The sequence below is a fragment of the Spinacia oleracea genome, chromosome 3, assembly GCF_020520425.1.
Source record: "Spinacia oleracea cultivar Varoflay chromosome 3, BTI_SOV_V1, whole genome shotgun sequence".
Taxonomy (NCBI): Eukaryota; Viridiplantae; Streptophyta; class Magnoliopsida; order Caryophyllales; family Amaranthaceae; genus Spinacia; species Spinacia oleracea.
The window spans coordinates 148,921,542-148,948,278 of record NC_079489.1 but is presented as its reverse complement, the minus strand read 5'-3'; the positions used below and the strand labels follow the sequence as shown (position 1 = coordinate 148,948,278).

Here is a 26,737-nt window from a genome sequence, read left to right as displayed (position 1 = left end):
TCTTAGGTAAGCAAAAGCCTTTTGCTAATAGTCTAGAAACTATTCTTGGTTGATAGGTACGTCTAAGAACTTATTAGGTAAACCTATCGAATTTGCCACGACATAAAAGGACTCCTTACTTATATCGTTGAGTTTCACCAAAACTAACATGTACTCACAATTATTTGTGTACCTTGCCCCTTTAGGACCAATAAGTAACACCTCGCTGAGCGAAAACTATTACTAGATTGATGTAAAGGATATCCAAGCAAGTGTATATTTTGGCATGGCACCTTTTAACTCAATTTTTAAGTTTGGAACTTAAGGCTCTTACTATGTTGGTTAGATTTTAAGTGAACTAAAATCCTTAATCATGCAACATAATCAAGCTTTTGATCTCATGCATTTTAAGACATATTTAAAGCAATAAATAACTTAAAACATGCATAAGATATTTGTGATCTAGTATGGCCCGACTTCATCTTGAAGCTTTGACTTCAAAGTCCGTCTTGAAAATCTCCGTGGGAGGCACCATTTTCTTCAAATAGGATAAGTTATAACTAATTACAACTATTTGATGGTACGCAGACCATATTTGAATTGAAAAATAACTTTGGTGCTTTAGACCAATTACATTCAAATTAATGGTACGCAGACCATATTTTCTATCCTATTTGGGCCATACTAGTCACTTCATAACCTGCAAAACAGTACATATACAATATATACCATTCACCCATTCATTATCATGAATGGCCCACATAGCTGGTTAGTTAAAACACATTATGCATCACGTAAACATTTGCAGCAATTAATCAAGGTCACCAATAATCTACCAATTATTCAGTCCTTATTAATTCTAATCGAGTTGTTTTAACCTTAAGGATTTGTAGACCTAATCAAGAGTTTATGACTAAAAGCACTCCCACTCAAACCAATAAATTCATATGCTTTACTAATTTTAAACATAAAATTGTATTTCTAGTCTAACCGGAAACATACAAATTTAATTAAAATTTAAAGCTCATATAAATTTATAATTGAATCCAAAAATTTAATTTTAATTTCAGTCACATTTAAATTAATTTATGATTTTAATTTTAGTAAAATAATTAGAATAAATGCCATTTATTATAATTATAATATTCAAAATTAAAATCCAAGAAATTAATTCAAATTATTAATTTTAAAATCAATTAAAATTACGTGAACTGAAATTTTCAAATTAAACATTCAAAAACGATCTAATCGAAACGCAAACATCCTACGCGTTGCACGCCCATGGGCTGTACGCACACAGCCATTGCTGGCCATGTGCGCGCAGCCCATGCGCTCGTTGCATAGCTGCTGCTGTCCCATACGCAAGCCTCCGCACAGCGCCCACCGCACGCGAGCTATCGCTCGCAGCGCGCGCGCGTTACCGCGCTCGCTGGTGCGCGAGATCGCTCGCTGGTGCGCGCGAGCCATCGCTCGCTGGGGCGCTGCATCGCTCGCTGGTGCGCGCGAGCCATCGCTCGCTGGCGCGCGAGATCGCTCGCTGCGCGCGCGCGAGCCATCGCTCGCTGGTGCGCGAGATCGCTCGCTGGTGCGCGCGAGCCATCGCTCGCTGGGGCGCGAGATCGCTCGCTGCGCGCGCGCGAGCCATCGCTCGCTGGTGCGCGACATCGCTCGCTGGGCGGGCGACGTCGCGCGCTGTGCGCGCGAGTGATGCTGTGCGCAGCGCTCGTGGCACGCGAGCTTGCGCTCGCTGCGCACGAGGTTGCGCGCTGTTGTGCGAGGCAGCGCGCGCTGTGGCGCAGCTCGCTTGCTGCCCACACGCGACTGCCTTGGCTCGCCCCTCGCCCATGCCCATCCGTTCATTGCTCGTGGCACACGACACAAGGCAGGGCTGCTGCCTTGCGCTCGTGCACTACGCCCTTGCTCATTGCATTCGTGCCGCACGGGCGACGAGCTCCCTTGCTCGTCGTCGCATGCCCGCATTATACAACACCCCTTAAGGGTAACACGAAGCGTCCATTGCTTCGTGCGTGCAAGTTATTTGAACGAATCGCATAAAAATTTAAAATTTATATTTAAAATTAATGACAAATTAATAAATAATATTAATTTCATAATTTTAGGGCGAAAAATCGAAAATTTATTATCCAATTGATTTCCGATTGATATGGATTCAAGTCTAGGTCATAAAAATTTAAAATTTATCGTAAATTTACAATTTTTATGGTGGTTTTTAATCATAGGTTTCTAATTAAATTACAATTAATTATGAAAATCAAATTAATTCTAAATTATTCTAATTTTCAACAAATTAATCATAATTACAAATTAGATTGCATAATTAACAAGACTAGGCATTCAAACTTGTTAAACATATGCAGTAGGTCAATCAAAAATTCAAGATTTATCAACAAGAATCGCAAATATTTAATTTAACATCTTAAATTTACGAAATTTTGCATCCGAAAAACTAAAACCTTCGAAAAGTCATAGTTAGGCTTCGAATTTGAGAATTCTGGGTTCGGCAGAAAAATACTATTTTTGTCAAAATTTTAGAATGCCTTTTACATGCGGAATTGACACAAAAATCACTCAATTCGGATGAGTAATGAAGAAACTGCCGAAAAACTGCGTACATATAATTAAATAAACGCAATTTGCAATTAATTAACAATTACGAAAATTAATCACCCCTTTTAATTCTTGCAAATTTGTAATATTTAACCATGTTCATGCAATTTAGATTATGAAAATAATAAGGGGCTCGTGATACCACTGTTAGGTTATGATACATATGACATTTACATAAATCATGCGGAAACAACCATTAACCCAGGAAACATATTATTTACACATAATCATTTAGCATAGTTTAGATGCATACTCTTTGTTGCGTGCCTTCCCTAGCTGCGCCCGAACCGAACAAGAACAAGTCTTTTAGGACTCCAAGTGTCGTCCCTCCGTAGAAAGTCCACAGCACGTCCGGATCCGCCTTAAGATTGACCAACTAGAATCGCCCTTAAGGTACTCAGAAAATTCGGCACTTTTGGGGCAAGATGGGTTTTAATTTTCTCTCAAAAAACTCACTTTTGAATACTTTGAAACTTGTATATAAATTATGACCCCTAGGCCTTTATTTATAGAGTTATGGAAAAGGAATCGTAATCCTAGTAGGATGCGAATTAATTGGAATTAGAATTCTACATGAATTCTACTTAATCAATTTATCCAATAGGAATAGACATTTAATCATACACTGACTCTTGCAGATTCAGGAATCTCGCATGAGCTCAAACTCACACACACACGGCAGCCACAAGGGCTGCCCACGCATGCGAGCAGCAGCCCACGCAGCGCGGCCCACGCATGCGCGGCCTTGTGCGCGCTGGGCTGTGGCGTGCGTGCTTGCTGGGCGATGGCCTGGCTTCGTGCTGGGCCTTCGTCCGGCAGGCCTCGTCCGATGCTAATTCGTACGATACGCTTCCGATTAAATTTCCATTTCCGGAATCTATTTCCGATACGAACAATATTTAATATTTCCGATTCCGGAATTAATTTCCGTTTCGAACAAATATTTAATATTTCCGTTTCCGGAATTATTTTCCGATTCCGGTAATATTTCCGATTCTGACAATATTTCCGTTTCCGGCAATATTTCCGATTCTGGTAATATTTCCATTTCCAACAATATTTTCCGATACGTACCATGTTTCCGTTTCCGGCAACATCTACGACTTGGATAATATTCATATTTCCGATACGATCCATATTTCCGTTTCCGGCAATATCATCGTTTCCGGAGTATTCATTTCTTGCCTGTGACGATCTTAGCTCCCACTGAAACCAAGATCCGTCGGTTCCGAATATTCATAGATGGAGTATTTAATGCCATTAAATACTTGATCCGTTTACGTACTATTTGTGTGACCCTACGGGTTCAGTCAAGAGTAAGCTGTGGATTAATATCATTAATTCCACTTGAACTGAAGCGGCCTCTAGCTAGGCATTCAGCTCACTTGATCTCACTGAATTATTAACTTGTTAATTAATACTGAACCGCATTTATTAGACTTAACATAGAATGCATACTTGGACCAAGGGCATTATTTCCTTCATATTTAATATTTCCGTTTCCGGAATTATTTTCCGATTCCGGCAATATTTCCGATTCTGACAATATTTCCGTTTCCGGCAATATTTCCGATTCTGGTAATATTTCCATTTCCAATAATATTTTCCGATACGTACCATGTTTCCGTTTCCGGCAACATCTACGACTTGGATAATATTCATATTTCCGATACGATCCATATTTCCGTTTCCGGCAATATCATCGTTTCCGGAGTATTCATTTCTTGCCTGTGACGATCTTAGCTCCCACTGAAACCAAGATCCGTCGGTTCCGAATATTCATAGATGGAGTATTTAATGCCATTAAATACTTGATCCGTTTACGTACTATTTGTGTGACCCTACGGGTTCAGTCAAGAGTAAGCTGTGGATTAATATCATTAATTCCACTTGAACTGAAGCGGCCTCTAGCTAGGCATTCAGCTCACTTGATCTCACTGAATTATTAACTTGTTAATTAATACTGAACCGCATTTATTAGACTTAACATAGAATGCATACTTGGACCAAGGGCATTATTTCCTTCAGTATTCCCGGTAAAAATGTGTCATACCATTAGACAGATGTTAGCTACTCCTCATGGCCTTCGTGTTAGTACTTGTTTTGGGAAGTATCTAGGAGTAGATATTCGTCCGAACAAACTAAAAATCAGTAATTATTTTGGCCTTCTTGATATTTAGATAGAATTAAAGGATGGCAATCAAAGTTGCTGAATATGGCCGGCCGTTGTACACTAGTTAAATCAGTATTAAATACCTATCCCCTCTATAACATGCAAACAAATGTGATACCAATATCTATTTTAAATAGAATTGACAAAGCATGTAGAAAGTTTTTGTGGAATAAAGTAGACAGGACTAGATATTTAGCACGGATATCTTGGGATAAAATAACGGCCCCAATCGGGATAGGCGGGTTGGGAATTAGAAAGCTTAGAGAATGGAATGTTTCTTTTATGGCTAAATTGGGGTGGAAACTTTTAACTTGTCCAAATAAGTTGTGGGTTCAAATATTGCGTGACCGTTATCTAAAGAATAGTGACTTTTTCAATTGCGTCCCCCGCCCGACTCAGTCACCCATATGGAGAGACATCCTTCGTGGTAGACGAGTATTAGAGAAAGGAATAATTGTTCGTATTGGGGATGGGAAGACTACTTCTTTTTGGTTTCATCATTGGGTGGGGTCAGCCCCGATTTATAAATTGATAACCAACGACATTCCCGACTCAGTGGCTCATTTATATGTTTGTGACCTAATTAAGAATGGGAAGTGGAATTTGGAAAAAATTAAACACCTTCTTCCCCATTCCCTTTTAAAAGATATTTTGGCAACCCCCTTGGCGCTCTATTCCCAAACTAGTGACTGTATTAGATGGACAGGTTCTGATGATGGTAAATTCAATATCAAATCAGCCTATTCCATGTTAGTGTCTCATCCTCATCCTCTAATTCAGCAACTGAACAACATTTCCTGGAAATCTTTATGGAGAATTCAAGTTCCATTCAAGTATAGAATGCTGCTGTGGAATTGCTCTCATCAAATCCTGCCTGTGGCAGCCTCTTTATCCCACTTCATTCCTTCTATTTCTCCTTCTTGTGTTCGTTGTTGTATGTCTAGGGAGACTCATCTGCATTTGTTTAGAGATTGCTGGGAAACAAGTATTATGTGGAATCTCATTTTCCAGCGACTCAAAATTACAAAAGATATGAATTTCAACAGTTTTTTCAGTCTTGGGTGGTATGATTGGTTGTCCTTTAATTTATCCATTGGCATGGAATGGAAGGTGATCTTCACTGTGGCAATATGGCATATTTGGAAAGCTAGAAACAGGGCGGTTTTTTATCAAAAAATGATCAAGCCCTTCTCTGTTTTCAATGCTTTCTTTGTAGACTATATGGAAACTAACAGAATTATGCAGGGCAAGGGACCAGGGAACTTCTTGCAGCGCAGTCCAGCTTGGAGACCACCAGCTCAAGGAGCTTTAAAGTTGAATATTGATGGAAGCTGGCAGGATAAAGACATAGCTGGTGGTTGCGGAGTGTTCAGGAGTGAAACGGGCAGTTGGTTTATTGGTTTTGTTAGCAAATATAATGTTGTAACTCCATTGGCTGCGGAACTTTATGGACTAAGGGAGGGGCTTCAAATGGCGATGGATTATGACGTGAAAGATTTGGAGGTAGAAACGGATGCAGACCTTTTAATCAAGCTGTTAGGAGCTATGGATGATCAGTACCACCATGAACTAGCACCAGTGCTCAAGGATGTGGCATGTTTGATGACTCGATTCAGCACTTTCACCATATCCCATCTGCCACGTATGTATAATAAATTGGCACATTCAATGGCTCAGTATGCGATTACGATGGCAGTGGGACACAAGATGTTCCTTAGTCCTCCTCCTTTTATAGATTTAATGTATCAGACAGAGCTTCAGCAAGCAAGGCGAGGTTTAAGGGAAGAGGGACAGTCATCTGCAGCACATGGACCAGCAGCACCAGTTATTGATTTGGAAAAAACGCCACCCGGAGAGGAAGAAGCGGTGATGGTGACAACAGAAATAATGTTCGGCACAATTCCAACAACGGTGACCACAAGAACTCAAAGTGTGATTCAAGACAAGCAGGATGTGCAAGGATCAAAGACAAGCGAGTAGTTGGGTTAGGTTCTTTACCCCCCCCCCCCCCCCCCACCCCACCCCACCCCTATTTGGATGCAAGTTAGTCGTTGGTTTGTAAAGTTAAAGGGCGGGGAAGTTTTTGGTAGCCTAGGTTTAGTTATCTTAGCCGTTTGTGTTTTTAAAAGGCTCGGGCAACAAGTTTTTGGGTCTCGCCCGGCAATCTTTTGTAGGGAGCTTAAACGATAACATTCTAATATAATATTCTCCGTTTATGCGTCAAATTTTTTTTACATATACTCATCTCGAATTGTCTCTTATACTCGATTACTTGTAGAGTTGCAGTATTTAACAACTATTGAGTTTTTAATTGAGTTGCAATTTATAAACATAAAGAATAATGAAGTACAGTATTATTTTATTAATATATTATTTCTATTAGTTAAAATGTATATACTTCCTCCGTTCCTTAAACATTGCACCATGTTGATTTCACGCTTCCCAACACACGACTTTAACTCGTTATTTATCGAATTATACATAGGAAAAAGTTCGAAAAAAAATATATTTAGAAGGTATAGATTGATACGAATCTAATAAGATCCTAAATTAGTACATATTTTTCACGTTTATATTACAAAAATGGTCAAAAACACAACGTGAATAGTGTAAAAGTCAACATAGTGCAATATTTACGGAAGGGAAAAAATATGTTTTTCGAAGGAAGATTAATAAATATTTTATATTATTCATACACTACAGTATATCTAAATAAATTTAATTAAACAAAATAATAAGAAAAGCTAATAATATTTAAATGCATTGGCCAATGTTGGTTCTCCAAATATGGATTATACAAAATAACCCAAAGCGGTTGATAAACCAAAAGAAGAGCATCATCAACCAACAACATTTAGAGGTTGACAGTAAATGTTGTTGGTTGTCAAGTGATAGTTTTACCCTCTAAATATGTACTACAAACAATGTTACTTGCATTCATGTCAAGTTGAACTAAAACTTGACAAAGGTCAAAATAAGTCGAAATGAGTTAAAAATAAACAAACCTTAATAGCTTTTTTTTTTTTTTTTTTTTTTTTGAAGGGGTAAACCTTAATAGTTTAATACAAGTAACTTTAAAGTGTTTATTTGATTTTGTATGAAAATTAATTTATTTCATATGACGTTTTTAGGAAATGATTTAACCATGTTTAGAAATCTTTATCATCTCTCTAATTTCTTCTTTTCTCGACGAGGGCCCACCTCAATCTTCACAGATCAAGTGATCAACCAGCCAAAAGCAAGGGAGGAAGAAAACCAAAGTAAGTAAGAAATCTAAAAGGATGCTTCCATTTAAAGCAAACCTGAAATCAATGAAACTAAGATTAATCTAATCAACATCACCATCAAATCAAATGTCTTGACACTGAAATTAATACTAGAATTAATAAAATAAAATAATAAATAAATGATTAATCAAAGAAAATAATACAGTAATAAAAATCCCATGAAATTCGTCAATCTGTTAACTTAAAAATCAGTCAGTGGCAGCATCTTACGCTTTATCTGATGACATGGAAATATCAGATCACTTACACTACTAACCCTTTTTCATCTTCTCTCTCACTCCTCTTCTTCCGCCTCCCTTTACTCTGCGCCCTTCTCGCTCTCCGTGCGCCGGTGGCGCTACCTCCCATCCTGCGCCCACCTCTTTCCTCTTCAACCCTAAATTATAGCTTCTCCGCCGCCATAAACCCCGATTATTTCGAGATCTCCGCCGCCGGAAAATCTTCGATGTCCAAATCTCGAGTTTACACCGATGTTAATGTTCTCCGACCTCGGGAGTACTGGGATTACGAATCTCTCACCGTTCAGTGGGGGTAATTTCTTCTTCCTTTTTACAGAATCTTAAAATTTTGATTTCACTTCATTTTTTTGGATTAATTTACATACCGATCGCTTATATATGGATTTTGATTTTCTTTTCATATCTGTTGAGTTTGGTATATGATTTGATTTATTTGGATCCTTGAATTAAAGAAGCATAAGAGTGAGAATTGTGGTGTGATGAAGTGAAAATTAGCTAGGGTTTACATTGATGTTGAATGGAGAAGTTTTCAATTGATTTTGGAATTTGGAAGAAGTCGTCTTCTTTGCCGCCGATTTTGATAAGTATTTGTTAAGAACTGAAGGCGAGGCTTTCTGAATTTTGATTGCCATGTGATAGGAGTTGATATGATCAGCTTTCAGCTTGTGGTTTTCTGAGCTATAATTGGGTTGAGTACTGTTGCTGACTTGCTGTCACATCGTGTGTGGAGACTGGTCGATTGATATTTGTAGGTTTTATTCCTGAGTATCTAAAGTGTGATTGATGTCAATTGTTATGGGGAATACTCGGGTCTCTTTCTACCCAGAATATGGTTTTTGAAGAAGATGTCTCTAAGGATGTCTTAATGGCCTTTATTCTCACTTGGTTAGTGTATTTTTTTTTCCTTTCAGGTTGCTATATTTAGAGGATTTATAGGAATGAGAAATTCATGAAAGATCGGGGTGATTATCCATGTTCTGATTTGGTTAAGCAGTTAGGCATTAGAAGGAAAATGCGTCCTTTTGGGAAACACTTTTTGTACGACGTCTTTGTTTTAGAAAATTGTCATCCGAGACTTTAAATACTTGGGGTTTTCTTTGAGGATGTTTTGATGAAAACATCAATCCGGTAGGTGGATGTAAAATGGCTTTTGTCCTTTTATTACTCTTGTGTGGTATTTCCTGTTTTTACGTGTTTGCCTTTTTTCCTCAAGATGGGGAGTTGATAGGATTAAGAATATCAAAAAGTTATCTTGGTATAAGGGAGAAATGGTCGTAGAAGGTATAGAGTGTAATTGTGTGTAGTTGTTAGGGTGTGTCATCCTTAAGAGGAAAGGAGGCTTGGTTCTTGGAGACTCGGTGTGTGAAATGATAATTTGAATTCCTTAGTTTTTTCTTATTCTCGTTGGAAAATGTCATCAGGTAGACATGGTTGTGAGATGATAATGGAGTCCTTAGATTTTTTGTCTATCCTGCATGCCCTTGAAATTTATTTCACTCTTAAGCCACCACTTGCCTCCGCAGGTCAAAGGCTGAGTTAGTTGGTATTTATTCAATTCTAGGGAGATTCGGAAGTGTCTTATAGATCCTACAGTGACTGAAGGATTTAGTTATGATTTTTATGTTTGAGAAAAGATTTATGATAGAGTAACAAATAGAGGTTTTAGGAAGGCTTCTAGAGGAGAGTGGGGTATGCTTACTTTATCAGAGGCGCGTAGGAATGCGAAGGCTTGCATTAGCCATTAGGACATCAGCTAGTGACACGTCACATTATCTAGTTGATGCTGATTTGTATCGAGACATTGTTTTGTGTTCTTATTTTGATGGATGTGTTTACAATGTTTGTTGTGGTGCTCTCTAAAGTTTTTCGTGCCGCATTGTATAAAATAAGGGGATCGTTAAGGCTATGTTCGAACTTTGGGGTTATCGGTGCCCAAAGGGTTTTAGATGAGTGAAACAAAGATGGAGGGTTTGAACTTTGAAATGCGGGCAATATGAAGTGGCCTAGTTATGCATGCAATTGAAGAATATTTCATGTACTTTGGTTAAGATTGCGTTGCTGAAATGACGTGGAGATACAAGGTGTGAAATAAAGCCTTGCTTAAACTAAACAATACTCCAAATAGATATATTGTTAGATAAGCCAAGATTTGAGTGTTCTACGAGAGATAAATGCATGGGAAATGACTGTCCCTGTTTTTTCCTTGAGAGCTTGATTTTTGTTCGTTTGTACTTTCTTTGCATTGAAGAGAGGTAGAAGTAACATGATGTGTTTACCTATTTTCTTCTTGTTATTTTTTCTCTTAGCACTGGCTCTGCTATGCGTGAGATCTTGGGATGTGATGTCCAACCTTTTAAGGTTAGTTTAGCTTATTTTGTTCGGAAAGACCTGGTTATGTCTGAATGTAGTGTTCTAAGTTAGACATCAAACTTTTTACAGAAGGTATAGCAATTTGCTTCAGACAAAGAGAGATTACTGGTGTTGGGTGGTGTTTCTGGATGTTGTTTGCTGTGTTCCTGTGAAAGTGAGGAAAGTAATTGGTTGTTATCCTGCTGGTTTGAACTTGAACTTGGTGTTTTGAGTATATCTTGGATCTCTAATTACCCAAATATACTTGGAAGGATTTGTGAAAAGCAAAAGTTTGCAGTTGTGGGTAGGAGAGGAACTGGAACTGGATTTATTATTCCAGTTCAGTGCAATTGGTCGAGGTATGTAGTATAGTGCCTCTATATCATATTTCATCATGTTCTTATTCCCTCCGTCCAAAAATAATAATTCCTGGTAGGTTTTGGCATGCATGAAGGGTTTTAGACATTAGTAGGCTAGGGTTTTAGACATTGGGAAATAAGAATGCGTAAACTGATTGAAAGATACTCCCTCAGTCCCTCTTTGTTTGTTCCCATTAGGGTAAAGTCACTTTTTATATTTTTGGTTGAGTGGAGTTGATGAGAGAAAATAGTGGTGGGACCAAATATAGTGGGTGTGAGAGTACTTATGACCATTTATAGTATGAGGAAAACTCAAAGGGATAAACCAAAAAGGAAATTGGGGAAACTTTAAGGGACGGAGGGTGTAGTTAGTGGGTGAAAAGGCCCACATCAAATGGGATATGGAGAGAGAGTGTGAGTGGAAGAGATTTGAGCAGGTTAAGTTTCCAATTTAACAAGAAGTTTTTTCGTGGATATGTCGAAAAGGAATATGGGAATATTATTAGTATATTTGTTTTGGTTTTAAGTCATGCCAGTCTTAGGTATTTTTAATTTTTTGGCTCGCTTGAAATGCTCTTCTTTGAGTGTTGATGTAGACTACTTTCTTAGCTTGCGGGGTCCAGGGATTATTGTTTGTCACAACGTCTCTATGTAGCCGCTTAGTTCATTCTCATTCTATTATTGTTGTTTGGAGCATAATACTCTGATAGTTTTGAGATTAATTTTTAGCTTCTTACTGTGCTTTGGCAGATCTTGACTTTAGGTTCCATAAGGCTGTTCTGATTTTGTTAGATGGAGAGTGGTAGATTGCCCTGTTCCGTTTCCTATTTTACTTTTCTGATACTTAAGCAAAGTCAATTTTTATACTCTCTTCTCTTGATCTGGCTAGTGTAACCTCTAGATTTTTTAATTTATTTTTGTCTTTTTAGTTCCAGCTATCGGGAATTGCTGCATCTCTTATTGCTTATATTCTGAGATTAGCAAGTTTCAAGTGTATCATCAAATCTTGTCATGGTTAATTTCTTAGGGATCAAGATGATTATGAAGTTGTGCGGAAGATTGGAAGGGGAAAGTACAGTGAAGTTTTTGAAGGAATAAACGTCAATAGTAGTGAACGATGTGTTATCAAGATCCTGAAACCTGTGAAGAAGAAAAAGGTGAGCTTTCTTTATTACAAGCAGTTGCTATGTGTCTTTCTTGACAATGAGTTATGAAACTGTACTTAGTTCCTGAAATTCATTGTTTGTCATATCATGTATTTCACCAATCAACCTCAGTTGTATTTACAACGGGATTTTGAAAACAGTTGTTACAAGAGAATTACTTTAGTTTCGCTTGCGTAAATCCCCCCCCCCCCCTCCCCCGTTTTCTTTGTCTGGTTTAAGCGTTTTAGCACATTGGAGATGCAACTAAAAATATTTTCTAGTTGGGCATCGTCTCCTAAGCCTCAAGAGATTTTAGCTTCGAGAACTAGGTATTTTTGGCCCTCTAGGTGAACGAGGGATGATACAGATGCCCCGTCCCGAGGGATAATGTAAGATAGTCTGTACTGTAGGGTATTTTTCCTTTGTAAATGAATTGATTATATGTCCTGTTCATGGGTACGTCGTTGCTGACATTATTCCTGATAATTGTGCTCTCTTGTTGCCGTTGTTGGGCTATTTGATGCAAGCGTCTTTTTAAAGCGCATTCTGAGTGAATACTTTTGTTTTTACAGATCAAAAGAGAGATAAAAATTCTTCAGAACTTGTGTGGGGGACCAAACATCATAAAGCTGCTTGATATTGTCAGAGATCAGCATTCCAAAACACCAAGTTTAGTGTTCGAGTTTGTTAACAGTACAGATTTCAAAGTTCTATATCCGACACTTTCTGATTATGACATACGTTACTACATCTATGAGCTTCTGAAGGTAACTGTGTGCATTTTGTATGTTATCCTCATACATGTTTATTGTGTTGTGCCTGTTGCTTTGTAATCGTCTTTGATGAAAACCGTTGTCAGCTATGTTATTTAATGCTGAAAGGAGAGTTATAAGAGTATGTTTTTTGACCCCACCAAAGAAGGTTAATATGTACTTATCTTCCCATCAACTGGACCTCCTTATTTCTTTGACCCCACAGAAGAATTCATTATAAACCAGGTGATGATGGTGATTGGTGGTAGCAAAGGGGTTGAACATATGAGGTGGAATACCGGAACTTAGGGAAGATGGGGCAAGATCGTCTGAAATTCTTATTATTATCTACTAATCTACGGGATTTGTCAAAGAAATCATATTTGTTGAATTTTAGAATATTGCTAAAATCAATCCTATGTTTATCAGAAACTGAATAATTCTATGTTCAAAAAATATTGTAATGAGATACCTAGGTCAAATAATATGAGACTCCAACTTCCACTCCCGTAAATGCTAATCTTCCAAATTCTACATTTTATTTTTTATTGATCAAATACTAGTATTATAATTCTGCGCTTTCTGGGATCTCTCCTGGAGGTGTGTGTGTGTGAGGGAGGGGGGAGGGGGCTACTCTTAGCTTGCTGACATCTGATACTCAGCTGCTCATAATGTTAGATGTGTTCAAGTTGAGAATAATGAGATCGAAGTTGGTTGCTATCCCATTTAAACTTCCCTCAGAACGTTGAGAGTGATTATTTTAATCGCGGGAGGTGGTCAGAGTAGGGGTTATCTTTTCTGGTGGAACAAATTGTTTATGTCGTCGATTCTTAATTATTTGGTACTTTTACGGAAGTGGAAGATTGGTGTCATTTTGGGACGTGAATTGCATAAATATGGTGTTTCGTAGCTTGTATGACTGTTACAAGGTGTAATTGTCACAATGTCTAGGACAGAAAGGAACACGATGTTCTGCGGTTTGGACTCACGTTGATTTTGGACATGGGACTGTAGATATGTTGATAATCTGCAGGTACAATGTGCTTGATTACGTCATTTCCTTGTGTTTTTTATGCACCATAATGTGATGTACAAATATTGGGAAGATTTAGGACAAGTCCTTAGTTAGGACACGGGGATAGATGTTATTACCTGGTGAGTTTAGTAGTTAATAAAAAAAGAGGAGAATGTACATGGTATGCTGGTGTTAGGTTGACAATGACATGTCTCTGCATCATGGTTTCCCTCACTATTTTACAGGCCATAAAATGGTGCAAGTTGCCTAATGCAGAATAAGAAATCTTAGGAAGTCAAATGTCATGAAAGATAATGTATATGGTACCTGGTTTCTGTTTCTTTATTCACTATTTAACTCAGGTGCTGTTTGGTGAGGGGGAGCAACAAAGGGAAAAGCTATCTAAAACTCTATTTCCTTTAGTGTTTGTTTGGTAGCCTATTTTTAAATTTCCTTTCCCCTATTTTCTTTTTGGAGTTCCCCACGTCCCCTATATCGTGTTTCCCCTCTCCACCTTGGGTCTTGAGAGTTCAGGGTTACCCCATTTCTGTCTAACCTTCTCTTCAACTTCTGAGCACCACTATCAACACTACTGTCAAGTGTCAACCCCCCACCCACCAACCCTCCACCGCCAAAAACACACAACCACCGTAGCCCCACCATTTAGGCACTAACACTCACAAATACCCAAGGGAGACGACCATTTAATACCACCACCACACCAGATCTAAGCTCCATGGACCCCTCTTCATATACATTGTGATACAGAGCCATCACTGTTAACACCATTTCTAACAAATAATATGGCATAAAATGGCCACCACAGTCAATAAATTGGTGATTAAGTTTGGTCATCGAAGCCCTAAGCTCGGAAATTCGGCGGTTGCTTCAAGTCATAAAATGTCCAGATCTGGTGGACTTCTAAAGAAAGAGACAACTGAAGGTGAGAAGTCATGTTTGCGGCAAAGATGATGGCGGTAGACAAAGTAGATGATGGCACAATAAAGAGAGATGGTATGATAATGACGGCATTGTTTTATGATGGGTGGGTGGAACTTGGAAGGGAAGGGAAGAGAAGAGACCGAGAGATGGTCGGTGAATACGAGAATGCTCTATTGCATTTATTTCTGTTACGCTACCTCTTAACCAAACATATGAATGAGTTTCCCATTCTTGTTTCCTTTCTTTTTTTTCCTTTCCATGTTTACTTAAATGGTTTATCTGTTCCTATATTAAAAAATGCTTGAGATTAGTTAGGTAAGTAGCATTTGCAAATTAGAGAACATTGAACACGTCGAGAGATTTAATCCTCTATGTTTACTTCTATCCAATATGCATAGGGTGCTCCTTAACTGTCTTATATGCATAAATTACTTAAATAAATAGCTCTGTCACATTTTTACTATTCCTTGAATAGCTAGCATTTGGTTTGCAATGCTTGAATTAGTTCACCTTTGCATGTGCTAATGTAGTCTCTATGTTATTTCACAGGCCTTAGATTTCTGCCATTCACAAGGAATAATGCACCGAGATGTCAAGCCTCACAATGTCATGATAGACCATGACTTGAGGAAACTCCGTTTGATAGATTGGGGTCTGGCCGAATTCTACCATCCTGGCAAGGAATACAATGTTCGTGTGGCTTCAAGGTTAGTGCTTGCTTTTACTGTACGAGACCACTTACAAATAATTATCCTTAACCCATTGGCCAAATGGAATTTCCGGTTTTGTAACAGGACAATATTAACAGTTTTTTTGTGTATCTAACTATCTTCCACGTATAAGAATTTCTTCGAACCTCGTTTGTTTTGGTTCTTCTTAAAATCCATTTTCTAAAACATATTTGCTAGCTGAGCTTATTGCACTTCTCACTTGTTGTGTCGGACAGAAAAGCCGTGCCTTGAATGATGGTGCATCAAGGCCCTGGCTGGTGGCTGGTGCAGTTTATTTGTTAGAACTGGTTCATCTTAGTTATGGGGTATGGAGTTAGGTATGAAACTCATGGGTTGGGGATGAGTCATTCCTCGAAACCCATACTATTATTCATGTGTTTGGTTGCCTAAAATTGAAAGTCATTCCTCGACCCCCCCCCCCCTCTCTCCCTGTGTCCCACACTACTGCCACTGTTTCTTTGCCACTTTTCCTCTCTTCACCCAACCTTAATGATGATATCTACAAAGATGGGAAGAGAGAGGGACTCCTAGTTCTTTCCCCTGGCTGAGATGGCACCAGCATGCCCTACGCCGGATTGTGAAACCACCACAAATCTCCATCTCATTCTCTTTCTTTTACTCAGATGTGCTATGGTGTTTCAGAACAGAAGCTTGGGGAGGGTCACTGGTGCTTTTTGTTGAGGTACTGACTGGTGTGCCTGGCGATTGTGGAGGTGGTTTGGAAGTTAGGGGAAAGAGAGGTTGAGGCTTTTAGGTCTGTTTCATTGAAGATTGCCTTGAGAAGTTCCTGATTTTTTGAAGACTGATGAAAGTATCTATAAGCTAGCTTGCAAATTGAAAAGATGAAGGTGGGATTCACTGGTTCTAATTGGGCTTTCTTATCAACTTCATGCTTAACGTTTTTCTGTTTTAGTATATATAGTAAAGACAGTCTAAGCATGGGTTATCTGAACTCATGGCACTCCAACTAAACACCTTATAAGAAACTAGGGCTTAAGGGGAGGACAATTTGGTAGTTTTAATTGTAATAAGTCATAAGTGGTAGATGGTACTCAAATTTGATAATGATCAGTTTTTTTTTGGAGAAGGAATTTTTTGTACGGACCAATTGGTGACCAATTTTTTGTACGGACCAAAATGGCTCTTAAAACCTCTTCGCTTCCTTTCCATGAAGTAGAAGATGGTCGTCTCGTTGCCGTCCCGTTATCGCTTTTGGGTCAATTGGAAACAACCTCTCTACAATTGCAGGGGTAAGTTTGCGTACGTCGGACCCCCCCTTACCCCGCTTCTTGCGAGAGCCTCTTTGAGGCAATGGGGTAATGATAATGGACCAATTGGTTGTCCTTTTGGGTGAAACACCTGCTTACCCATGCGTGGCTTTGTCTTCCGTGTGTTGTATTTTATACAATATACACATTTTTCTGTTAAAGTCGGCTGAAATTTTCAAGTGTGATGCTTCCATGATTAAGACAGTTTGAATTCAAATTTCTGTTAAGACCCTGTAGATATTGCTTTGAATATTGCAGCTTTACAGGGAGAAATTTTTATTGGTCAAGTTAAGTTTCACTTTGTCTGTAGCTGAATTTCTATTCGACACAGACTAGAATTATGAATTTCAGTTATTTTGATGTCTCGTAACTTACTTGCAGATACTTCAAGGGGCCAGAACTTCTTGTTGATTTACAAGACTATGACTATTCATTGGACATGTGGAGTCTTGGTTGTATGTTTGCTGGAATGGTGAGTAGTAGTTCTCATTTTTCATTTCTAAACTGTATCTTAGACATGAATTACTCAGTACGACTCCTTTTTTTTATATAGATATTCCGGAAAGAGCCATTCTTTTATGGTCATGACAATCATGATCAACTTGTAAAAATTGCAAAGGTATGCTTCTTATGCCACACAAAATGAATTTGATGGTTCATAATTCTGTTTCATGAAGCTAGTTCTGTTTCTTTTGGCATTACTGTACCTTTGAAATTTCAATCGCCGTGGGAACTGGTTCAGCAAGGAAAGAAGGGCAGGGAGACTGCATTGAAATGTTGCGAAAGTAGTGATAGGAGATATTTTTCACTGGATAAAATGCAGTAGCCACTTACCATTAAGTCTTTCCTATTGGGAGCTTGTGTAATCTTACTTGTCTGTAAACTAAGATTCCATTTTCCATGTATAATTCCACCCCTGTTTCTAAGTTTATTCTGTATGTGATAAAGGTTGACCTGTTATGACCATTCTACCGAAACTGAACTTGAAAATAGATGGTTTTGGTTAAGGTTTTCAATCCGTTTGTTGACGTCAGTAAAATATTTCATCAAATGGTTAGATTCAGGTTGGAACTTATTGGCTGAAGTCTGAATACCTATTGTTTGTGTGTGTGTGTGCCGATTTTTGTGTGCGTGAGTGTAGAAAACTAATCTGTGGATAACATCAGACAGCTTCTATTCATCATTATTACACCAGTGATTAGATGTGCAATACTTCCAGTCTCTCCCTTAAATTCAAAAAATTTCCTTTCTAGTAGCAAGACTGGCAGAGGGGTGAAGGGACGTCTAAAATAGTTTTTACTTTGATGAAAGCCAAGTTAAAGTAGGCCCCCGAATGGAAGGGAGAAGAGGGAAACCCTCTTCAATTCAACAGGCGATGAAAATCGATTCCCCATTGTTGGGTTAGAGGTTGAGACCAGACCCTTATTCTTGTCAAAATCACCAGTGATTTGGAATTTCTTCTGGTAATTTGTAGGTACTTGGAACAGATGAATTGAATGCTTATTTGAACAAATATAATTTGGAGCTTGATCCTCAACTTGATGCTCTTGTTGGGAGGTAAGTTTTGCGGGGGACTTTTCGCATTTGGTGCTTGTTAAAATTTTAGTGTATATGTTGGTTATCTGATTAATATATTATTAATTCTTATTACTGCAGGCACAGCAGGAAGCCATGGTCAAGATTTGTCAATCAAGATAACCAGCATTTGGTTTCCCCGGAGGTAATGCTTAAATAAAATACTTCTGGAGTATTAATCAATGGTTCATTCTCATAAAACTAGAATTCTTTGTACTTGTAGTTGTTCTGATGTTTCCTATGAGTGACCCAATCTATTATGCTTTCACAGGCTATCGACTTTCTTGATAAGCTTCTTCGCTATGACCACCAAGACAGGCTTACTGCAAAAGAAGCAATGGTAATTTTCTATAATATTTGCTGTAACAAACTATCATATATAATGTTCTTTTTTGTCCTTGAAATGAGAAATAAAGCACTGTTTATGTGTAGACGTATTAATTTCTAGCTTCTTTCCTCAGTTGTAGCTCTTTGTATCAATATTTTGCGACGCTTGTACATTTTCTTTGCTTTAATCTTCGTGGAAGAATTTTTTCATTCAATAGCTATCTAAGTGACATAAAGTAATACTCCCTCTGTTTTTTATTTTTTATTTTTTTATTTGGTTATTTTTTATGTACCCACATTTATCTAACTTTTGGCAAACACATTTTACTATCTTGCCCCTTTACCTCAATATTTGCACATGTTCTCTCACTCTCTCTCACTTTATCCACATTTTTCTTACACCCGTCCCATTTTTTACTACATTTATCTTACTTTTCCTCTTTTCTTACACTCACCTCTTTTAGAAACACGACTCTACGTTAAATGGGTACATAAAAAGAACCCAGGGAGTATGAGAAGTGCAAGAATCGGCATGCATGTATTGGGGACCCGACTTTGCTTGTAAATAGGACCAAGCCTAGCTCCTTGAAACTTTTAACAATTCTCATATTTGTCACATTTTATTTGCATTCTCTTGTCTCATTTTATTAAATATCTTCCAGGCTCCCAGCCTGACTTTTGTCTGGATTTTCATATTTCGGTGCTCTAGTTTCAGTTTTCAAATGGACATAGTTTATTGACAAACATGATTAATCTGGTGATTTTATATTTGAGCTCGAGCTGGGTGAAATTGCTTGACCCTCAATTAGTACTAATATGAGATGTAAAAAGCTACCCTCAAAAGAGGCTAGAAGTCTTCCCTAGAATGGAAATATTCATCCATTATTGTCCCACATCTTATTATTTCATGAGCTTTTGGTATTCTCTGATATCTAAAAGAGATGAGCTCATAAAACTCAGCAAATCATTCTGCATATATTTTGAGTTTGATTTAGCCAATGGTATTAACTGATCAAGCAAAGAACTCGTTACCTTTTCTTTTAAAAAAATTAACATATACGAGTTTGATGAGTGACATGAGTGCTCATTATAAACGCAACTTAGGTAGCATACGCATATATGAGTTTGATGTATTCTTTGACATCTAAATTGGGTTTAGAAAATATATTTCCATGCAATGCTAACTAACATCTGTTATGTGTGTTTTTTGTGGCAGGCACATCCGTATTTTTCGCAAGTTAGAGCTGCAGAGAGTAGCAGAACGCGGACGCAATAGTTCACCACTGGATACATACATGAGAAGAGTGATCTCCATTGTAGGTTGTTGCATGTTGATTAATTAATGATTATAATCCCATCTAAAACATCGCAGCTTCAGGCAGACAAGCCGTGGTTATGCACAAGGGGGATTATATGTAAAATGCACCATTATATCTTTATAGAACTGCAAATCTGTAATGTTCAAACTAACTACGATTGTCATTTCATTCCTGGAGCCCTTGTTACATCACCTCTATTTCATCATTGAGAATAGTTTCTCGTTCATTGATTGCGGAACCTGTACACTTCTTGAATGTAAGACCTGTACCAAATTTAATTTTTGCGTTTGAGTAAATGAAGATTGTGTAGTAATTAATTGTACCATAACTAACTCTTAAGATCCGAAATTGCGTCTCTAGTCTTATTTTGTAAAGTTGTAGCTCAACCCGTGTTAACCTTTTGGATTTGCAGAAAAGAATTTGCTTTACAATTCATCCAATGGATTATAAGCCCATCCCTTCCAATGTTTCCAAAATTAGCTTTTATTATAGGTCTTTCGTTTACGGATCCGCTTATTCATTTCAGACTTTACATAGTCTGGTGATATTACTCTATTTGACAACAAAAAAAAATTTTGACGGCCTTATGCCTCAAACGAATATGTCTCTCATTCCATTTTAGGCATGGTCGATTGTAAAACTATTGCAACTGAAGGAGCAGGCTTCCCCCGCAGTGGAATATCTGCAAGCACATTCCTCAACCATTTTGCCTCGTAACCTCCCAACTCAATAGCAATAAATTCATGTTCTATATTAGTCATAGCAGTCAGACATAACCACTGCTGGAGTGAGCATACTCCTCCATTCTTAAAAGATTGTTCCATTATAATTTTTTGGGTCAAACTTTGAAAACTTGAGAGTAAACTTTTTTAAACCTTTACACTGTTTAGTAAGCTGATTAGAATGAGCTTTAGTCCAATAGAGGATTGTAAAATTGAAAGTTCAAAAGTTTCACACTCATCAACTGATGCTACTAAAGTGAACCCAGTCTTCTTTCTTGTGAAAGAAAGTAAATTGAAAGTACCTTGTGTCTAATAACATTTTACTTCTACGCTCTCAAGGATGTTCATACAATTCAATATTTTGGTTCTACCTTGGACGTAACATTATACCATGTTCGCAACGGCTAGATACATTTATATGCAAAGATTACAAAAATGCATGATTTCAGAAATACCAATTACACATCAATATCCAGTACTCTACTTTTTCTAAGAGACTGAGCACTAACATTTGTGGTCCTGTGCTTGTAAGAACCCTGCACATATTGAATTTCGAAGTCACGAACTGGGATGACTTGTTGAAGTTTACCCAAAATCCCAGATTGAGCTTGATTTTTCACTGCTTTCATGTCTCTGCTGACAAAATGCGGTTGAACAAGAAAGGAATAGCAAGGGCCCCGCCCCTCGGTCCTTGGATTGTTTACACCCCTGTTGAGACTTGAGAGAACCAGTTCTTTGTAATAATAAAGATTTTCCAACAAAATCATTTACTATAAAATATCCCATGTGTACAAAAGGCGTAACAATCTTAGCAGGCTATGATTTTCAAAGCCAGATGCATTCTAAGGTTCAGCTACCGATAGTTCTGAGAAGGTGACTTCATATTCAATATTTACCGTGAATTACGAAAATAGCAGACCAAGTCATATGGTCACGACTCACCGGTCATATAGCTTTATCAAGCGTCAGGCGCAGCGTTTTTGGATCTAATGTCTTATTGATTCTGCAAGTGCATGACAACCATGTGCAAGGAAGTTATGATGGTGACAAGAAAAGGAAGCATAACTCGAAGAAAATACAGATAGGAATAAGTTATCTCTCACCTGTAAAGTATGTTTCCAGAAGGTGAAAACTTACAGATTATCCAATCAGGGATAATTTCTTGCAGTAGTTTTAGCTGCTCCTCAACTTCGCCTGTAATACAGTTTGATTCAGTATATTTCCATTCTAAATTTACAGTTTATGTAATTCGGAACTTAGAAGTCTGACGCTCACTTTCATCAGTAATGTCCAAGTGACATTCAGTCAGCTCACGAATTAGTGCCTCTTTTCTAACAGCTGAAATCTTGGGATTCCGAAACAATATATAAATTCTGTCAAAGAGCTTTGGGAGGCACTTAATCATCTGCTTCCGCTTTGCCAGCTCCACGGCTCTTTTTTCTTTCTCCTTTATCTGCATAAAAGCAGAATCAGATGGTCAAATGTAAGATCAGTTAGCAGATTCGAGAATGTTTGAACAGCAAGAAATCAGCATCTTCAAACTTCATAGGCTACGGAAATTCATACTAGATATATGCATAAAAGCAGAATCAGATGGTCAAATGTAAGATCAGTTAGCAGATTCGAGAATGTTTGAACAGCAAGAAATCAGCATCTTCAAACTTCATAGGCTACGGAAATTCATACTAGATATATGCAGTAAAAACAAATAAACACATCAATACCGATTGTAAAAGGTTCTCAGGAAGAATGTCAACAATACTAGAGCATTCAACTTCATCATCTTGAAGATCAATATTTATATTTCTTGAAGAGCCCTCAAATTGAAGTGACCTAGCACAAGTGGGTCGGTCAGATGCTTTACATGCTGAGTTGATATCAGCATTCGACCTAAACCTCTTAGGTGTTTGCAAACTTGGTGTGGCTGGCTTGATCGGAGTACCAGCAGATTTTAACGGTGTTCCCTGCTTCTTCTTACCACTATGTGCTGAAAAAGTTTCACTGTCAACAATAGATTTGCGCTTTATTTGACTAGCACGTAGCCTATACGGTACAGTCTCGGCTTCATGAGCAACAGATGCCAACTCATCTCTGTCAACAGATGGATTTAAAACAGAAATTGATTGTAATTGGTGTGAGGACTCTGATGGACTCTGGAGACTTTTCCATGACTTATTACTGTCTGAGCCTCCGCTTGAAAAATGCTTCCGGAAAGATGGAGAAAAATGGGATGCCTGTGCTGCCTCTAGTTCTACAGCTACGCCAGAGTATTTCTGCTTTTGAGAACATGAATTTGATTGTTTGAAGGTATTTAACAGCAGATCATTCTTTTGCTGGTTGAATGGCTCAGGTAGTTTTTCCTCGGGTATATCAGTCCCCTATATCCACACAACAAATGTGATTTGATTATTCAGAAATGAATATGCACTATAATCAATGATCAAATACATACGTAAATTAACTAGGAAGCTCGACTCTAATGATATTTGTTAGGTGTATGGAAGTCCAGAAGCAGATTTTAATATAAAATGTACGCATAACCTGAAATGTGCACACATAAACATTATTCATTCTAAGATTAACATTGGTTTTACAAGAATCCACTTCTAAGGCCTCTGACAACTTAAAGTTAGAGCCTTGTATTGCCTTTCAAATGCATATCAGACCAGGTAAGTTATAAAATCTTCCTTTCCATATGAAAAGAAAATGACAGCCTTACAGGTATGCACAGAACCTGAACAACGCATTGCCTAAACTGGATTGGTTTTTGGAGTTTGGACTCAAAAGTATTTGATCTCTTGAAAGAATATCCTGCTCCCTTTACCCTCTCAACTCCAATACCAATTCATTTTAATTTCTCGAAATTTAAAAGGATTGTTAGAAGAACCGTGGAAAAGCATCATGAAAACATTAAACATATATACTCAAAGACAGATGAAAAGATTGGAGGATCTAACTCTTGGTGTGAATCATTAAAATTATTAAGATTTGATATCTTTTGATTTAGATTAAACTTATTGATGCAACTTCTTTCCGATTGGCTAAAGCTAACTTTTTAGTTAAAAAACGGTAAATTGATAGACATACCTCAGGATGATTTCCTACAAAACCCAAAAGCTTTGAAATGAAGTGATCCCTCAAACAGGGGAGTTCACTTCCTCTCTTCCTTTTGTCTGCTCGGGTCATCCCGTTGACAGTCATTGTGAGGTGAAGATCATGTTTCATGCAGCGAGTTTCCCCGTCAGCCATCAAGACCTTTTTTATTCCAATCTCCTCTGGCAAAAGAAACTTCAATTGCGCCAAATGTTGATGAGTGAACCTCCTAAATTATCATCCAAATCATGAAATTACTACCAATACTACTAGATGTTTGTGAAACAATTTTTCTGCAGATCTTTACGAGTGAGCATTGAAGCTGCAAATCCATAAAGGTTCATTGTTGTTGTTGCTATAGATTATGGGGAGATAACAAATAAATATCATATTTAATACTCAAAAGTTTGAGGACCTTCTGCAATAACTGTCTTCCGATAGTAAGGAAATATAGGAGGTAAAAGTCAAGGGGTCATAAATTTATAACGTAATTGGTATACAGAGGCACACAATATTAAGATTAAACATTAGAGAAGGATAATACTACCTCCAAATTTTATAACTATGTTTCCAATTGAGAGTTTTTCTTTTAAGACCTTATTTTTGTTTCCATTTCACCCCCAAAGTCCCCACCAATCGGTCCTATTTAAATCCATTAACTCAGCTCACCTGTTTTTTCAATTATACTCTACTCGCTTTTTCTGACTCTCCCAAATTCCAAATAAGAACATCAAAATGAAATGGAGGTGGTACTTGTTTTCTTTGTCTAATTGGTAGTTTAGTTTATTTCCTACTTTTTTTAGGAGTCTCCATCAGATCAATTTCTTATTATATGAGCTGTAATCTATGCCTACTAAGAGATCCAAGCCGTATGGAACTATTCAAATTGGTAAGAACTCTGGAAAAAGTTGGGGAAGGGGCTAAAAAAGAAATTGATTTCACTTTCAAACGTTGATCCTAGGAGGACAAAAGTTCGCCCATTTTGGCAAAGGTTGTGAGACCTAAAGGATCTTATATAGTGAATAGTGATTAAGGTGGTACAATATAGCATGCTAGCAACTTTTATAGGTGTTCAGTGTCCGTGGTCTTACGAAACCTACAAGATATGAGTCAATTGTCAAGTACATGAAAAAGGAAACAACTTTCTGACTTAAAGTAAGGGAAGTAAGGGAGTAAGGGGAGTATAATACATAATAAGTATCCATGACTCAAATGGACTAGAGGCTTTGCCCAAATTTTGATTCCAAGTTGAGTACTTTATGCAAGTGTAATGATAATATATTGTACGAACGTGCAATTCACAAGGCAATCCTCAATAAGGAGTCATACATTAACTCAGTAAGAGCGGGATGTGAGACGAATCGAGTTGTATCATATTCTGTTAGTTCAAATTAGTTAAGCTCAAACTACAAATCCTCTTGTATTAGGATGGTGTAAAATGACAATGAAAAAGTGATTATTTGGGGATTTTAAAAGTGCAAACAGGAAGATTGACAGACCAAATGAAAACAAAGACGACAAGATTATCAAAACTTAGATGCATCTCAAATTCTCAACCAATTAATTCAATAATCCAACAAATTAAGCCAAAAATACATAAAACAAAATACGAAAAAAAGGAAAAGAAAGTATACCTCTCTGACATATTCTCAATCATAACCCTAATTTTGCTAAACACAGGAATTGCATTCCGCAATCGCAGCAATTTCAACGAAACATCCAATCCATCGAAAAACCTCAATAACATCTCATACCTTCATCCCCAAAAATAATCGACAAAAAATAAAAGATTTAATCAACAAAAAAATCAGCGACATAAATTAAAGATGTAGTAAAATTAAAATGGAACTTACTTTTCCGGCAATCGAATAGATCGACGATGATATTTGATTCTTTGTGGAGGATGTGGAAGCTTCTTCGGAGTTCTAGAGCTGATTTGATCGGAAGTTTTAGGTTTCATTGCCGATGAAGTTTTCTCCGGCGTTTTGAGTGAATCGGACGGCTTTGATTCCATTTTCAATTAGGGTAAGTTTATGGTGCCTAACAAATCTGAGTTTTAGAGTGAGAAGCTAAAAAGGACTGGAATTTGACCGTTAGGGACTGACGTGGCGATTAACTGGCGCCAAATGTGACGTGGATTTTCCGCCAAAGTGATTATCCGGTTAAAACCTTACATAATTAACGTTTATTCGTTGAAACTTGAAATGCGTTTGGCTCAGTGGTCAAGATCAGACATATGTACAATATTTCTCAAGTTCAAATCTAAATTAAGCTTTGGCTCCGTAGTTATTAGTTGTTGAACATTTTACTTTGGTTTGATTTTTTTTCGTAAGCCTTATGTACGTCCTAATTCTTTTTTTCAAATGATCTTTACAGTTACTATTTTGCATAACTATTAAGACAAAAAAAAGATGAGTATGTCAAAAGGTAGGTGAGTATAATAAAATATGGATAAAGTAAGAGATGTCTAAAATGTTGGTGTGTGTAAGAAAAAAAAAGAATAAAGTAACGGTTTTTTCATGAAATACCCCCGAAGTTTCCAGAAACGCACCAAATACCCCCACGAGTTTCAAAAAACATTATACCCCTACTTAACTTATTTGCACCTACTCTAATATAATTTAACAATACAGTAGAGAACTAATTATAAATCCTACCAATTTTTGTTGTCACAACTCACTTATTGCATCTACACTAACTTAACCAAGTATATAAACCTGGAAAAAACCATTCAATCAAGTTATGAAACTTGAGTTGAATCATTACCAAACCTTATGCAAATTCGGCAGTTCCAAAAAAACCACCTTCATTATGTAAATCTCTTCGACCCTAAA

General features: G+C 37.5%; 2 protein-coding genes across 2 annotated transcripts; one reads left to right on the top strand and one right to left on the bottom strand.

Annotated features, from left to right (window-relative positions):
• Positions 1–8,089: 8,089 nt before the first annotated feature.
• LOC110804313 (casein kinase II subunit alpha-2) lies at positions 8,090–20,416 on the top strand. The gene is made up of 10 exons (XM_022009885.2): positions 8,090–8,598; positions 12,042–12,171; positions 12,732–12,926; positions 15,418–15,575; positions 17,249–17,339; positions 17,421–17,486; positions 18,342–18,424; positions 18,524–18,587; positions 18,714–18,782; positions 19,986–20,416. Exons 1-10 carry the CDS (start codon positions 8,288–8,290, stop codon positions 20,043–20,045), a joined length of 1,227 nt encoding a protein of 408 aa, XP_021865577.1. The 5' UTR covers positions 8,090–8,287; the 3' UTR covers positions 20,046–20,416.
• A 682-nt stretch (positions 20,417–21,098) lies between these two features.
• Positions 21,099–25,980, bottom strand: LOC110804321 (CDT1-like protein a, chloroplastic). The gene is made up of 7 exons (XM_022009893.2): positions 25,757–25,980; positions 25,538–25,657; positions 23,898–24,132; positions 22,535–23,188; positions 22,086–22,263; positions 21,914–22,004; positions 21,099–21,813 (listed from the first exon to the last, which is right to left on the bottom strand). The coding sequence occupies exons 1-7, from the start codon at positions 25,915–25,917 to the stop codon at positions 21,756–21,758; spliced, it is 1,497 nt and encodes a 498-aa protein (XP_021865585.1). The 5' UTR covers positions 25,918–25,980; the 3' UTR covers positions 21,099–21,755.
• Between the last annotated feature and the right edge of the window lie 757 nt (positions 25,981–26,737).

What these genes read in the sequence shown, in the direction of transcription:
- LOC110804313 (XM_022009885.2), top strand. Translation starts at nt 8,288, where the DNA reads ATGACATGGAAATATCAGATCACTTACACTACTAACCCTTTTTCATCT. An exon ending in TCTCTCACCGTTCAGTGGGG is followed by an intron (nt 8,599 to 12,041) that starts GTAATTTCTTCT and finishes TTAATTTCTTAG; the next exon opens with GGATCAAGATGATTATGAAG. An exon ending in AATGTTCGTGTGGCTTCAAG is followed by an intron (nt 15,576 to 17,248) that starts GTTAGTGCTTGC and finishes ACTTACTTGCAG; the next exon opens with ATACTTCAAGGGGCCAGAAC.
- LOC110804321 (XM_022009893.2), bottom strand. Translation starts at nt 25,917, where the DNA reads ATGGAATCAAAGCCGTCCGATTCACTCAAAACGCCGGAGAAAACTTCA. An exon ending in ATTGAGAATATGTCAGAGAG is followed by an intron (nt 24,133 to 25,537) that starts GTATACTTTCTT and finishes ATGATAATTTAG; the next exon opens with GAGGTTCACTCATCAACATT. An exon ending in TCTGGAAACATACTTTACAG is followed by an intron (nt 21,814 to 21,913) that starts GTGAGAGATAAC and finishes ATGCACTTGCAG; the next exon opens with AATCAATAAGACATTAGATC.